Here is a 17,359-nt window from a genome sequence, read left to right on the forward strand (position 1 = left end):
ACACTTAGTATTACTATAGGGGGGCAGGGACTGTACATACATAACAGCATCTCTTACACTTAGTATTACTATAGGGGGGCAGGGATTGTACATACATAACAGCATCTCTTAGTATTACTATAGGGGGGCAGGGACTGTACATACATAACAGCATCTCTTACACTTAGTATTACTATAGGGGGGCAGGGACTGTACATACATAACAGCATCTCTTACACTTAGTATTACTATAGGGGGGCAGGGATTGTACATACATAACAGCATCTCTTAGTATTACTATAGGGGGGCAGGGATTGTACATACATAACAGCATCTCTTACACTTAGTATTACTATAGGGGGGCAGGGACTGTACATACATAACAGCATAGCTTACACTTAGTATTACTATAGGGGGGCAGGGATTGTACATACATAACAGCATCTCTTAGTATTACTATAGGGGGGCAGGGATTGTACATACATAACAGCATCTCTTACACTTAGTATTACTATAGGGGGGCAGGGATTGTACATACATAACAGCATCTCTTACACTTAGTATTACTATAGGGGGGCAGGGATTGTACATACATAACAGCATCTCTTAAACTTAGTATTACTATAGGGGGGCAGGGATTGTACATATCAACATGTGCTATCCTATATAAAGAATTCATGTCAGGAAACCCCATAACCGCAAACACAATATTACTTCTACAATAAGGTATAGGTCCTGTAATACTCAGCACTATTATACAGCGCAATACACTAACATCAGCCAGGGTGCACCACCACAGGGTATAATAACAGATTCCCCATCACACAGCGCAGTAGACTGACACCAGCCAGGGAGCACCACCACAGGGTATAATAACCGATTGCAGTACACTGACACCAGCCAGGGGGCACCACCACAGGGTTTAATAACAGATTCCCCATCACACAGCGCAGTACACTGACACCAGCCAGGAGGCGCCACCACAGGGTTTAATTACAGATTCCCCATCACACAGAGCAATACACTGACACCAGCCGGGGGGCGCCACCACAGGGTAAAATAACCGATTGCAGTACACTGACACCAGCCAGGGGGTGCCACCACAGGGTATAATAACAGATTCCCCATCACACAGCGCAGTACGCTGACACCAGCCAGGGGGCACCACCACAGGCTGATAGTAACTGATATACACCATATACATTCCATAGAGTATGGTAATGTGGACCATATACATTATAGAGTTTATGTAGTCTGGACCGTATACACACTATAGGGTTTATGTAATGTGGACTGTATACTCACTAGAAAGTATGATAATGTGTACCGGGTTTAGGTAGCATGAACCGTATACACTATATAAAATTTAGGTAGCATGGATCGTATATACACTCTGTAAGGATTATGTAGTGTGGACCGTATGCACTCTATAGGATTTAGGTAGCATGGACTGTATACACTCTATAGGGTTTAGGTAGCATGGACTGTATACACTCTATAGGGTTTAGGTAGCATGGACTGTATACACTCTATAGGGTTTAGGTAGCATGGACCGTATACATTATATGGGGTTTAGGTAGCATGGACCGTATACACTCCTATAGGGTTTAGGTAGCATGGATCGTATACACTATATAGGGTTTAGGTAGCATGGACTGTATACACTATATAGGGTTTTGGTAGCATGGACTGTATACACTCTATAGGATTTAGGTAGCATGGACTGTATACACTCTATAGGGTTTAGGTAGCATGGACTGTATACACTCTATAGGGTGTAGGTAGCATGGACTGTATACACTCTATAGGGTTTAGGTAGCATGGACTGTATACACTATATAGGGTTTAGGCAGCATGGACTGTATACACTATATAGGGTTTAGGCAGCATGGACTGTATACACTATATAGGGTTTAGGTAGCATGGACTGTATACACTATATAGGGTTTAGGTAGCATGGACTGTATACACTACAGTGTTCTCCCCAGAAAAAATTTCCAGCTGGGTGGCATCAAGAAGTAGCCGGGTGTGGGCTTTATTAATAGCAATAATAAAATGTTTTAAACCCTGACCTTATAATGATTTAAACTTGAAATAACATTGTATATATTAATTCTCCTCTTCTTATTAGAGGCCCAGTCGTCTGATTATAAAAAAGCTGCAAAGTCTGTAGGATCTGGTCCTTTTTATACAGCTCCCAGATACTGTCCCCACTTGCAGGCTCCAAAGTGCCGGGTGGTGCACCCACAAAAAACAGCCTGGGAGAACACTGCACTATATAGGGTTTAGGTAGCATGGACCGTATCCACTATATAGGGTTTAGGTAGCATGGACCGTGTACCCTATAGGCTGGTGGACCAGTATGTAAAGATGATTGAACGCAGACATGCTGTGTAAGTGATGCAGTGGCAGATCCCTGCGACTTCTCACAGTGCTGCCAGGGGGTGAGAGGGCACCGTTTCAGCTCTGCGGGCACTGACTCAGTCTCTCTGTTGTCTGGGTTTCTCTGGCACGCTGACCCTTCCTGCCCCTCCAACAAAAGAATCCTTAACCCATTCCTGGGCGCAGATGAGCCAAATCCCCCCCCCCCTGCCTGGCACTGTCTGCCTGGGTCACGAGACGTCCCCTCCATCCAGGGATGTGCAAACAGAATCTCCCCTGTTATTTCGGGAGCTGCCAAACCAGTTCTGAGTCTGTGAGACATGTCTGCAGGGATTGGGAGAAGATGGAAGGGGGTTGGGGCTGGGACATGTCAGCACAACACTGGGAGTCAGTTCTCCCTCCTCCCTCCCTGTGTCCTCAGTGTACACACAGAATCCTTCTCACACACACACACACATACACACACACACACACACACTGGGCATACACTGGGCAAGATGTGCAACAGGTGCCGGAGACAGGGGGGCATTCGGGATGTGAGCGGGGACTCAGCCTAATCCTGGAAAGTTGGGCTGACATTGGAGAGAGCGTGAGGAAGGGTCTGCAGAGAGTATGATAGAAAAGGGGTCAGGGGCATAGTCAGAACTGGGGGGGAGGGAAAGAGAGTGGGGTAAGACAAAAGGGAGAATGTGAAAGGGAGTTACATGGAGAAATATTAGGTAGCACCTGCCAGAGAAGAAAGACACAAGGAAGGAGAGACTCCCCGGACAAGGAGTGAGGCACAGACTCAGCCCCGTGCCATGTCCTGCCCGGGTACTCGGGACCTGCCAGTGGATGGAGGTGGCAAACCCTTCACACAATGAGGTACTGTAACTTCTCCTTATCTCTTGGGAAGTTTTGGGAATGGGGGGAGGAGGTTGTCAGGCTCTGCTGCTGGTCAGTGGATTCCTGGTCTCACTCCCGCCCCCCACTTGTTGATCCAAAACTTTAACTTGGAAGCTCTGTTCTGGACCACTTTGTGAAGTGTGTGTGGGGGGGTTTATCCACTGAGAACTTTTACAGGGGGCTCTAAAAAAGGGGGCGAATCATAATTTTCTCTGGCCGTGGGGGGACTGAAAGGGATCACTCACAGATTTGTCACCCTTACTTTCTGTTAATCCCTTTGTTCCCCGCGGCTCCCAGTAACACAATGAACACAGCGATCACTGGTCACGTTACTGGGGGGGGGGGAGAGGAACTCTGTAAAACTTTCTACAGCAGAGGAATGATCAATACTGAGGGTCGCACTTGTCCCAGTCACTTCTACAAGCACCAGATTTGTGGTTATATTATACAATGTACCTAACAATATACATATATAGTATATTTGTATAGGCGACTGTGTGTAGATCACCTGTTACCTGCTATTTCTGTCTCTATTGCCGTCTTTGTGTTTCTACCCCTTGTGTAAGGGCCCCTGTGCCGGCCATCTTTCTGTTGACTCGGGACCCATCTGGAGTGTACGGCGGTGGGCCGTCTATTTATAGATGGCACCGTGTCACCTAGAGGTGACGGCCTATGTATGCTGTGACACTGTATGTTCTAGATGACTTGGGTACACTTTGTATAGAGGTAACATTGGACCGTGTACAATGGGTCGCACACAGTGACATCATAATTGTGACATCACGCCATAGGAGGAAAATTCCCACGCATCTGAGGCCTCAAATTAGGCCAGACTGTCCGAGGTCACCATTCAAGACTACAGGAGATTTGTCTGCGTACAATGGACCTCATTCAGAGTCTCTCGCAAGCGGCCCGATGGTTTGTGTACGCGCATGCGCACACTTCATTCTGCACATGCGCAAACTACTCTGTGCGATCACAGGCCGCTCGCTCGACCAGCAAATGCAGCCTGGGGAAATGAGTGACAGGAGAGGCCGTTTGTGGGCGGTAACAGGGGCAGGACACTAATAACGGGGGTGTGGAGGTGCGAACGCAGGCATGTCTGAGTGTTTCAACGCCGTTTTAGAGGCGTGCATAATTAACATGCAGCGTCATAGTACACGTCACATGCCTGTTTTTTACACTGAAGTCCTCGCAATGCTTGCGAGGACTTCAGTGTAAAAGGCAACCACAAGCATTACGATCGCTTCCGATTGTCCTCGATGTACCAATGTTTTAATACACTTCCTGGAGATGACGTGTGCTGGTGGGCGGCTCTGCCTGTGCGATTGGGCGTACACTAGCAGCTCGCTAAGACATGGTGGGCATGCTTATGCCTTGGCGAGCGATCGCTTCCCGTGGCGTCACTTTGACAAATTTGCATACGCTGGGGGCGAGTGATTGCATCTAGCGAAAGACTCTGAATGAGGTCCAATGTACAGTACCACAAGCGGATCTATCAGTGCCACACATGGGACCTAAGTGCCTGTAGTCATCACTGCATCTATGTGCGAGCATTGTCAGCGCTCTGCAATATTGATCATGATGATAAATGTGCTGTGTTATTGGTTGTGATCTACTGATTATTATTTTAACAAGTGTATACAAAGATGAGAGGCTGAGCACCCTGCTGGACACCGCCTGACGGACGGATGTGAAAGCCACCAGAGGTGCTACTTGTGACAATGCAGCGAGGCAGCGGTCAGGGTAGACTCTTTTTATCTGAAATGGCGCTCCCCGGTCCCTTACACTAGCTGATTTCATATTTAGAGGGAGATGTATCAAACTTTGGAGAGATATAAAAGTTGCTCAAGGCAACCAATCAGCTTCTAACTGTCAATTTATAGACTGTGCTAGATATGTGACAGTTAGAAGCTGATTAATTGCTTAGTGTAATTTCTCTATATTATCTCTCTCCATGGGGTCTATTTACTAAGCAGTGTTAGGAGACAGAGTGAAATGAGATAAGGTACCAGCCAATCAGCTCCCAACTGTCATCTCACAGGCTGTGTTTGAAAAATGACAGTTGGGAGCTGATTGGCTGGCACCTTATTTCTTTGTTTCCTAACACAGTTTAGTAAATAGACCCCCAAGGATTGATTAATCTCCCCCATAATCACATTCCCTGCTTGAACTGTATATTTACACAGGGAGGACAGATTCTTATACCTGACAGCGTGGAGAGAGATAAAGTGGACGGAGCGAAAGTACCAACCAATCGTCTTCCAACTGTTTTTTTTTTCAAACACAGCCTGTGACATGACAGTTAGGAGCTGCATGGCTGGTAGTTTATCTACGTTCAACTTTTATCTCCATCCAAGGCTTAGTAAATAGACCATCTGTTATCTGGAATCATTAATAACTGATATAACCGCGCAGGTGCATCTAAGCACGTCACGCCTGGTACTGCGCAGGTGCATCTAAGTACGTCACGCCTGGTACTGCGCAGGTGCATCTAAGTACGTCACGCCTGGTACTGCGCAGGTGCATCTAAGCACGTCACGCCTGGTACTGCGCAGGTGCATCTAAGCACGTCACGCCTGGTACTGCGCAGGTGCATCTAAGCACGTCACGCCTGGTACTGCGCAGGTGCATCTAAGCACGTCACGCCTGGTACTGCGCAGGTGCATCTAAGCACGTCACGCCTGGTACTGCGCAGGTGCATCTAAGCACGTCACGCCTGGTACTGCGCAGGTGCATCTAAGCACGTCACGCCTGGTACTGCGCAGGTGCATCTAAGCACGTCACGCCTGGTACTGCGTAGGTGCATCTAAGCATGTCACGCCTGGTACTGCGCAGGTGCATCTAAGCACGTCATGCCTGGTACTGCGCAGGTGCATCTAAGCACGTCACGCCTGGTACTGCGCAGGTACATCTAAACACGTCACATCACACCTGGTACTGCGCAGGTACATCTAAGCACATTATGCCTGGTACTGCGCAGGTACATCTAAGCACGTCAAACCTGGTACTGCGCAGGTACATCTAAGCACGTCACGCCTGGTACTGCGCAGGTGCATCTAAGCACATTATGCCTGGTACTGCGCAGGTGCATCTAAGCACATTATGCCTGGTACTGCACAGGTACATCTAAGCACATTATGCCTGGTACTGCGCAGGTGCATCTAAGCACATTATGCCTGGTACTGCGCAGGTACATCTAAGCACGTCAAACCTGGTACTGCGCAGGTACATCTAAGCACGTCAAACCTGGTACTGCGCAGGTACATCTAAGCACGTCACGCCTGGTACTGCGTAGGTGCATCTAAGCACGTCACGCCTGGTACTGCGCAGGTGCATCTAAGCACGTCACGCCTGGTACTGCGCAGGTGCATCTAAGCACGTCACGCCTGGTACTGCGCAGGTGCATCTAAGCACATTATGCCTGGTACTGCGCAGGTACATCTAAGCACGTCAAACCTGGTACTGCGCAGGTACATCTAAGCACGTCAAACCTGGTACTGCGCAGGTACATCTAAGCACGTCACGCCTGGTACTGCGCAGGTGCATCTATGCACGTCACGCCTGGTACTGCGCAGGTGCATCTAAGCACGTCACGCCTGGTACTGCGGAGGTACATCTAAGCACGTCACGCCTGGTACTGCGTAGGTGCATCTAAGCACGTCACGCCTGGTACTGCGCAGGTGCATCTAAGCACGTCACGCCTGGTACTGCGCAGGTGCATCTAAGCACGTCACGCCTGGTACTGCGCAGGTACATCTAAACACGTCACATCACACCTGGTACTGCGCAGGTACATCTAAGCACATTATGCCTGGTACTGCGCAGGTGCATCTAAGCACATTATGCCTGGTACTGCGCAGGTACATCTAAGCACGTCAAACCTGGTACTGCGCAGGTACATCTAAGCACGTCAAACCTGGTACTGCGCAGGTACATCTAAGCACGTCACGCCTGGTACTGCGCAGGTGCATCTATGCACGTCACGCCTGGTACTGCGCAGGTGCATCTAAGCACGTCACGCCTGGTACTGCGCAGGTGCATCTAAGCACGTCACGCCTGGTACTGCGCAGGTGCATCTAAGCACGTCACGCCTGGTACTGCGTAGGTGCATCTAAGCACGTCACACCTGGTACTGCGCAGGTGCATCTAAGCACGTCACGCCTGGTACTGCGCAGGTGCATCTAAGCACGTCACGCCTGGTACTGCGCAGGTGCATCTAAGCACGTCACGCCTGGTACTGCACAGGTACATCTAAGCACGTCACGCCTGGTACTGCGCAGGTACATCTAAGCACGTCACGCCTGGTACTGCGCAGGTGCATCTAAGCACATTATGCCTGGTACTGCGCAGGTACATCTAAGCACATTATGCCTGGTACTGCGCAGGTGCATCTAAGCACATTATGCCTGGTACTGCGCAGGTACATCTAAGCACGTCAAACCTGGTACTGCGCAGGTACATCTAAGCACATCACGCCTGGTACTGCGCAGGTGCATCTATGCACGTCACGCCTGGTACTGCGCAGGTGCATCTAAGCACGTCACGCCTGGTACTGCGCAGGTGCATCTAAGCACGTCACGCCTGGTACTGCGGAGGTACATCTAAGCACGTCACGCCTGGTACTGCGCAGGTACATCTAAGCACGTCACGCCTGGTACTGCGCAGGTGCATCTAAGCACGTCACGCCTGGTACTGCGCAGGTGCATCTAAGCACGTCACACCTGGTACTGCGGAGGTGCATCTAAGCACGTCACGCCTGGTACTGCGGAGGTGCATCTAAGCACGTCACACCTGGTACTGCGCAGGTACATCTAAGCACGTCACGCCTGGTACTGCGCAGGTGCATCTAAGCACGTCACGCCTGGTACTGCGCAGGTGCATCTAAGCACGTCACGCCTGGTACTGCGCAGGTACATCTAAGCACGTCACGTCTGGTACTGCGCAGGTGCATCTAAGCACGTCACGCCTGGTACTGTGCAGGTGCATCTAAGCACGTCACGCCTGGTACTGCGCAGGTACATCTAAACACGTCACATCACACCTGGTACTGCGCAGGTACATCTAAGCACATTACGCCTGGTACTGCGCAGGTACATCTAAGCAAGTCACGCCTGGTACTGCGCAGGTACATCTAAGCACGTCACGCCTGGTACTGCGCAGGTGCATCTAAGCACGTCACGCCTGGTACTGCGCAGGTGCATCTAAGCACGTCACGCCTGGTACTGCGGAGGTGGAATCTGGGTTTATCTTGTTGGTAGAATTACAAAATGTTCAATATTACCAGATGTACCTTATACTGTGCAGGCAATTTATACATAGATGTTTCTGACACATGTGAGAAGACGCTATTTCAGTTACCGCCATGCTCCAAAAATATCGCCCCGGTAATCTTAGAAGTCTAAGGGGCCTGTTTCAGTAAGGATTGCGACTGCGATGACGCACAGTCTCACTGCGATGATATGCTAATCCATTATGATCGCTATGCCATCGTAGCACTACATAGGGACGTCCACCTTACCTTACACACATCCGTAATACTTAGCAAGACTGCGAAACCATCGGTAACAGTGAGTACCATCGCAGCCTCACGCACACTTGCACAAGCTCTGACCTTACTCAGGAATTGCTAATCTCATTGCACGCAGGGAGAGCTCAGGCTGCGTATGGAATCGCAGTGGATAATTTATGCACACCCCTGTAACGGCGTTCAAATGCACTGGCACACCTGCGTTTCGCCAACCACCCCCGTCACTTTCCACAAACAGCACTTCCTGACAATCACTCTGCCATGGGTCTGCATAGTCTCTGCGATCGCAGTCCCGATCACGGTGGCTGGTTCGTGCACTGCGATGCATGCGCAGAACGCAATAATCGTCCGATTGCGTGCATAATCGCAATTGCGATCCTAGCTGAATCAGGCCCAAGGGCAACACTTTACTCAGTATACAAGGATTTAGGGCCTGATTCAGAGCCGGACGCTATTTGCGGACGGTCGTTCAGGAAAAGGGGGTGGCTATTCAAATGAACCGTTCGCTCTTTGCGGTCTGTTCACGCCTCCATGTCTGAACGAGCGAACAAATCTTGCGGTCGTTTTTTGGATAACTACGCCCCCTGGCCATTCGCATCCTACGTCATGTCCGCTATTTATTAGATTAATCGAGCACATCGACCAGCGTATGAACTGCTTGCTATTCTTGTGGTTGGTTTTTGCTACCGCAATCTTGCGAGTAGTTCTGACTATAAAATAACCCAGTGACGTGGTCAATGACGCTGCTGTATTAATTATGCACACCCATAAAACGCCCGTTTTGACCTTTAAGCACGCCTGATCTCCACTCCCCGTTTTCAAGCACCTTCCCCTGTTACCACCCACATACGCCTCCTCCTGTCACTCAAAATAGCAGGCACTCACTATTTAGCGAACAAACAATTTTCGGCCGCACTGACTGGTTCGCGCATGCGTATTACGATCCGTACGCATGCGCAGTTGGGCAAACATCGCTCGGAACGAACGAGCGGCCGCTTACGAGCGGCTGTGAATCAGGCCCTTAGTTTCTAAAGTTGTCCAGTACAGAAAATGAGGGACATCTCTCCCTGCAAATCTGTAATCCCTGGGAGTTAGGGGCAACTGGCAGCCCATCCAGCGTCTATCATGTCCATATCATTTCCTGAACACGCTTGTGTTGAGCAGCTGAATTTATCTTGGTTACACGTGATCAGGGGCTGGCTGGCAAATTTTAGCCTGGGGGATAAGTCCAGAGCACTGGCCCCTAAGTATCGGCACATCCTTAAATGGAGGGTTTTTTTATGATAATAGATAAGTCACAAAAGTGCACTACCTGTTTTTTAGCAACATCTGCATGGTTTCCGTCGCCATACAATGGTAACTTGTAGTCAGATACCATAAAGAAAAGGGATTTTTTTTTTGCTATGTTACCTGCTTTTATACATACAGGTGTTTAATGTAAAGGTCAAATAGCACTGGCTACAGATAACCCATATTGTCATTGCATTTCTACTGATTGCTGCATAAACAACCTCACAGTAATGTTACCAGTCATTTTACTCAATGCGGACAACATGATTGTAACAATAAAATAACAAATGCATACAAATACATGCAACATTTTAAACACACAATCTTTCAACACTGAGGGCCTGATTCAGAGGGTCGATGTTGGCCCAGTGTGCATGCGCACGAGGGAGCCGGCTCTGTCGTGCGCATGCGCGAGACCCGCATATCGACGGGCAAGCCGTTGCTATGGGTCTCGCTACAAAGGTGGCGTGCTGTCGATGGTGAGTGACAGCACGCCCCCTTTGGTGGGCGTGCCGGGGCGTGGCTGCCCAGACGGAGGCGTTCCCATGGGAACGCCTACCGTCTGGGGCTGACCCCACTGACATCACAAGTGATGTCAGTGGGAGTGCTCTCGGCTCTGATAGAGCCAAAAGCACTCCAGGGCTGCGGCAGCGAGACCCTACCACAAGGGTCTCGTCGCAAGCCCGATGGTTGCAATGGTCTTGACCATCGCGACCATCTTTTTGGCCGCTCGCTATAGCTGTGGGTGGCCAGGAGGCCGCTCTAAAAAAGAGAAAGAGGGCACTGATTCGGAGCGAGCGCTCTGAAAGAGCGTCCGGGATCTGAATCAGGCCCTGAGACTCCTGTCCTGATCACACTGTTACCAGTATCTCACAATTATGTCGCTGGAGAAATCTAGATTACCAGTCTCCTCATAGCAGCAATACAACTGCAGGGATAATACATACATGTACAGTAAGGAGAATACATTCCACTAATCGCTCTAGCACACACTCTTATGGGACGCCAGTGATGCATTAAAGCAATTTCCAGAGTGCTGTCTTACTAGTGATCAATATATTTATATACACACATGCTGAACACCACGCATCCCGAAAATATAGCAGTAACAGTTTGTCGCTATCAGGACCTGCCACTCGCATTGCCAAGACAGCCAATCCTCCCCAGTGACCCCTGGTTTGGGCAGGGCAGAGGGGTAGGAGAATGTAACAATATAACATGGGCACCAGTAGGATAATAATCACCTGTCAGCAATGCCTCCTACTGGGTGAGGTGACCCTTGGCATTGGGGTGGGTATGTAGGGTGCTGGCTCTCATTAATATCAGGGTGTAATGGGGTGCAATAGTATAACATGGGAACCAGCAGGGTTATAATCACAGCTGCCAGCAATGCCTCCTGCAGGGTGAGGTGAGGCAGGAAGGGTGCTGGCAGCTAATCTCATTAGTACTGGAGTGTAATGTAACATATGGGCACCAGCTGGATAATACAGGGACCCCCTCCTCCTCCCAGGACCCAGAAGGAAACTGTGCAAACCAAATTGATATAAGGGCCTGTTATTGTTGCAATACTACTGGTACCCCCTCCTCCTCCCCAGTATGGGTAACAGTACTTTTGCAGCAGTAACAATAACAGGCCCTCCCGGTTAGCTTGCTGCCCGCAACTCCCAACACAGGGCACACTGTGACCTGAGTACTACTTACACTATTGGGTGCTTAAGGGAAGAAGCCTCTGATGCTGACGTTGCATGCTCTGCTGCTGTGACTGTGAGAGGCGGCCACTGCTATGTACAAGCCCGCGGTGCATGTCTGGATGGCTGGCCTATACATGATGTAATTTGGCCAGGCCATGCCCCCTGCACATCTGGACTCGCACATGCGCGGTCCGGATTTTTTACGGGGCAGTGGAGAATCCGGGGGATATAATTAAGTTTCTGGGGCAACGGGAGCATCAACCACTGGACCACCAGGGTTTTTTTTTACTGCTGAGGAGGCAGCCCAGGACACCAAGTGACAGTGCGGCCCGGAGGGCACATGGCACCCTGTCCCCCGACGCGGCCTGCCACTGCACGTGATCCAGGCTGGCCGTAATCAGCCAAAGTCTGCACCATGACCGGCTAACTAACCCTGGTTATAATGCCCTTTCCGGGGGTTTATATACTCTTTTTCTATAAATATTTAATCATGTAGACCAGAGACTACCAACAGATAGTGAGAATCACCAGAGCCGTAACCAGACAATTTGGTGCCCTGTGCCAGAAAGAGCACAGGGCACAAGAAAAACCACATCAAAGTACAGCTGAAGTGTGCCAGAAAACATCGTAATGACCCAGCTAAGAAGTGGGATCAGATAGAGTCAAAAATTAAGCATTTTCTCCCAAATTCAAAACGCTATGGAGCTCATTCAGACCTGCCCGCAAGATGCGGCCGCTTGCTAGCAAAAAGAGGCCGGATATTTAAATGAAATGCTCGCACTGCTTGGCGTATAGACGCCCTCTATGTCTTAGCGAGCTACAGCATTGAGCGCTCGCAAGTGTATTAAGATGCCCCCTTTCCCCTCACAACACACGTCATCTCCTGGAATTGTTTGATTAATCGGTAACATCGAGAGGCATAGGAGCTGCTCACAGCCCTTGAGGTAGCCTTACCCCACTGCAAGCACAGTGATCAGCGCTGGCTGAAATACATGCAGGTGACGTGTACAATGACGATACTTTGCTAAATAAATGGCGTTTTGTTTGCCTGACACGCCTGCATACGCAACACCACACCTCCGTTCACATACACCTTCCCCTTTTACCACCAACAAACGGCACATTCTGGCCCTGATTCAGAGCCGGACGCTCTGACAGAGAGCTCGCTCTGAATCAGGGCCGTCCCTTCTCCTTTTTGGAGCGGTCTCCTAGCCGCTCGCATAGCTGTGGGTGACCACCCACAGCTATAGCGAGCGGCCAAAAAGATGGTCGCGATGGTCAAGACCATCGCGACCATCGGGCTTGCGACGAGACCCTGCGGTAGTGTCTCGCTGCCGCAAGCCATGGAGTGCTTTTGGCTCTATCAGAGCCAAAAGCACTCCCACTGACATCGCTAGTGATGTCAGTGGGGCCGGCCCCAGACGGTAGGCGTTCCCATGGGAACGCCTCCGCCTGGGCAGCCACGCCCCCGGCATGCCCACCAAAGGGGGCGTGCTGTCAATCACCCTTTGGTGCGATACCCATAACGACGGCTTGGCCGTCGTTATTCAGGTCTCGCGCGTGCGCACGATGGAGCCGCCTCCGTCGTGCGCATGCGCACTTGGGCAACATCAACCCGCTTGCGAGTGCTCAGCGCTCGCGAGCGGGTCTGAATCAGGCCCTCTGTCACTAAAAGCAGCGACCTGATAGTGGCTTACGTCAACCAAAATCTGATTGCAAAGACTGGCTTGCGCAATCGCACTGCGAATTATACGCATGCGCAGAAGGGCGAAAATCGCTCAGAGCGAGCGCACCTTAGCGACTGGGTCTGAATCATGTCCAATGTGTGGTGCAAACCCAGCACTTCCCATTTCATAGCAAACTCCATCCCAGCAGTGGGGTATGGGGGTGACAGCATCATACTGTGGGGATGCTCTTCCTCAGTGGGGACTGGGCATTTTATTAAGATTGAAGGCCTGATAGATGGTGCAAAATACAGAGAGATACTATTAGACAACCTGCGTCAGTCTGCTAGAACACTAAAGTTTGGGAGAGAATTCACCTTTCAGCAGGACAGTGCTCCTGAGCACAAGTGGAAAGCCACACTGGCGTAGTGGTACAACATAGTAGGAATGTTCTACAATGGCCGAGCTACAGTCCAGATGAGAATCTGTGGAACAGCCTACAAAAGTCATCCGGGCAACCTGGAGCAAACCTGCAAGGAAGAATGGACAAGATCACTTCCAAACCTGGTAGACAATAACCCCAACAGACGTCCAGTTATTATTGCAGTAATAGGTGGTTCTATGAAGTACTAGTCTGCAGAGATTGAATACTTATGCAAGCAGAAATTTACAGTTTTATCTATGTATGTATGAATATATATATATATATATATATATATGTATATTGGGCGTAACCAGAGGTATGGGGGCCCCACCCAGACCCATAATACTTACACCCCCCCCAGACCCGTAATACTTACACCGACCCACCGACCCCCAGCCCCGTAATTCTTCCCTTCTCCTGAGGCTGGCGCTCCGCTCCATCTCTCCTCATTGAAGCTGGGAGGAGGCGTGGCCGTGATCCAGGGATGTCATCATAGCCACGCCTCCTCCCAGCTTCTAAAGGGGGGTATCCACTACAAGATCTGAAAACGACAGCACGATTGCGACATTGTAATCGCGGGGTCGTTTCTATGTCTGTGATGAGCCTGCACTGAATGAGCAGTCGTTCAGTGCAGGCTCATCAATCATCTGCAAACATGCTGAACCTGACGTTATTGTCGGGTTGACCAGCATGTTTGAAAGATGACAGATGTCTAAACGACCAGCGGGCACGGGCATCGTTCAATCGTTCAACTTAATCATCTAGTGCAGGGGTCAGGGAACTTTTTTACCTTTTACACGAAAATAGATTTAGATACGCCAACGTTACCCCCTTGATTTGAAAGGAAGGAAATCATATAGTAGTGCCCCCATATAATGCCCCTGTAGTAGTGCCCCCATAGTTATGCCTCTGTAGTAATGCCCCCATATAATGCCCCTGTAGTAGTGCCCCTGTAGTAGTGCCCCCATATAATGCCCCTGTAGTAGTGCCCCCATAGTTATGCCTCTGTAGTAGTGCCCCCATATAATGCCCCTGTAGTAGTGCCCCTGTAGTAGTGCCCCCATATAATGCCCCTGTAGTAGTGCCCCCATATAATGCCTCCTGTAGTAGTGCCCCCATATAATACCCCTGTAGTAGTGCCCCCATATAATGCCCCTGTAGTGCCGTTTGTACAAAAAAAAAAACACCTTAATCCCCGCTCCTGCATCCGCCACCGTCCTGTCCGCCCCGGCTGCTCCTCGGGACTATGGGAGAGATGTCATGATGTCTCTCCCATAGTGCGCATGGAGAAAGCCGGAAGCTGGAGTTGAGTAGAGAAGTCCAGCCTCCGGCTAACGCGGCGCTGCAGGGAAAGAGCCGAGCGCCCGCTGGTGATAACATCTCAGCGGGCGTCCGGCTTATAGACTCCCTGCGGTACAGCCGGGCATGCATATGAATCATTATATTATAGAATGATTCATATGCATGCCCGGCTGTCCGTCCATTACCCCCAGGAATTTCATTTTTACCCCATGTGGGGTAATTTACCCCTGTTCCCTGACCACTGGTCTAGTGATTACTCCCCTTAAAAGAGACAATGCCATTTTAATAATGCTGCCGGTCGCGAGCCAAGAGGAACTCGCGGACCAGCAGCCGCTGCTGATTGCTGGTCCCGAGTTCCTATTGACTCACAACCGGTTCCTGATTAAATGAGACATCAGTGCTAGCTGTACTTGGCAGGGTGCACGGGGTTGCGTGCTGGGCCGGCCGGCCCCCTTAGCCCCATAGCAAGCGCACCCCTTGCACCCTCTATAATTACGCCAGTGTACGTGTATCTCTCTCTCTATATATAAAATGCTGCTTGTTATGTAGTGTCCCAATACATTATATTTAGCAGATCCAGGTGAGGCAGAGGGTATATCCTCCCCTCTTGCAGACACTCCTTACACAGAGATGATTATATGTCAGCCAGCCGCCCGGGGCGTCAGTGCCCAGATGTTTAATTTAAGCCTTCAGCTGAGACAAGACACAGGAAACGCACTTTCACTCTGTTATAAGGTTTAACTTCTATAGAAACATATTCCTTTGTTTAATGGTGTCATGGAGTACACCTACCTGGGACTCTCACACATTGAATGGAACTGTCCAAATGTAATATAACTTTTTATCTTTAACTTGGATAATGTAGTTTTCTAATCATCACGTAACAAGTTCGGTAGTCAACACAGACATAAACTTTCTATCCACTAGTAAATATAGTATAGAAAGTAGAGTTGCATATAGGAATGGTGCAAGCAGACAAAACCCACTTCACGACTCTTATGATAAATTTGTCCTCGGATAGTGGCACTTCACCTACCCGCAGGGCCACTCACTGGGGGGGGGGGGGGGGACATGTCAGGGGCCACGTGACCTCAGAGGACCTGTAGCTACACTGCAAAAGCTTACAGTATGAAGAAACTTCTGATAAAGGGGGCTACATTGTAACCCAAGAGGTTGCCTTGACAACCATTCACTCGGGCAGAGAAGTCACGTTGACATCTCCATGACAACACAGCACAGCACGGTGACGGTCGCGCTTGAAGTTTTGGAATTCTATCACACGAACTTTAGTATGTTACATTTTTCTGTACCCAACACAAAACATAATACCATTAATGCTCCAAACATACAAATGTTATTTAGTGGCTGAATTATAGCAAATTTCAAACTCATCCCTCAGGGAGAAGTGGCCCCAGGATCACAAATCGTCTGGCAGTACAAAAAGACCCAACTGTAATATTTTTGTCTAGTGCCTGCCCTCCTGCCACTTTTACTAAACGCAGAGCTTCCTTCTGTGCTGTTGAGCCATGGCTATATAGCAGCGGGCAGATGTCTGGCTCGGCTGTGTTCTGTGCATCGGGTACAGTTTTATCCAGAGAGCAGCTTTGTGTGGGATCTCACTAGGGAATGCCTGTTCATACACAAGAAGAACAAAACTTGCAGGAGGATCAAATAACATAAAGTTGCCTGAGGTAAAAGCTGTTTATGACAAAGGATAAAAGGAGGGCTAATTTGAACAATATGTATTCAGTATAGTTCAGTCAATGTGTCACTAACACGGTGTCTCTGATAGGTTGGCCCAAACTGTAAACTGTCGAACTGTCGATGCCAATGGGTTGCTAAACGCTTTTCATTGTGGAATTGACCACAATTTCCTCAGTAACGTGGCAGTTGTGGGCAATTCCTCTACTGAGGAAGTTGTGGGCAATTGCGCTACTGAGGAAGTTGTGGGCAATTCCGTTACTGAGGAAGTTGTGGGCAATCCCACGGTGAAACGCGTTTAGAATGCCATTGGTATCGACCATCACATCATTGGAGCCTCATTTCAAGTTTCCGGACCGGCACTTTTATCACCTATTATCATGCCATTTGCCGAATCTCCTGGATACCATCAGGACGTGACTATCTACTTCAAGGCTGGTAATTATTCGCAAGCTGGATAATATCCTGGGTGATATTATTGAGGCCAATGACTGTTATCATACATTGTTGG

General features: G+C 49.5%; 1 protein-coding gene across 1 annotated transcript in view; it reads left to right on the top strand.

Annotated features, from left to right (window-relative positions):
• The first annotated feature begins 2,794 nt into the window (after positions 1-2,794).
• Positions 2,795-17,359, top strand: part of ARHGEF19 (Rho guanine nucleotide exchange factor 19) — a 93,258-nt gene continuing 78,693 nt past the window's right edge. Inside the window, exon 1 of the mRNA XM_088463239.1 lies at positions 2,795-3,225. Coding sequence (XP_088319365.1) covers positions 3,221-3,225 — 5 coding nt within the window. The 5' untranslated portion in view covers positions 2,795-3,220. The remainder of the gene's footprint in view (positions 3,226-17,359) is intronic.

The sequence above is a fragment of the Taudactylus pleione genome, unplaced genomic scaffold, assembly GCF_031769625.1.
Source record: "Taudactylus pleione unplaced genomic scaffold, aTauple2 ptg001334l, whole genome shotgun sequence".
Taxonomy (NCBI): Eukaryota; Metazoa; Chordata; class Amphibia; order Anura; family Myobatrachidae; genus Taudactylus; species Taudactylus pleione.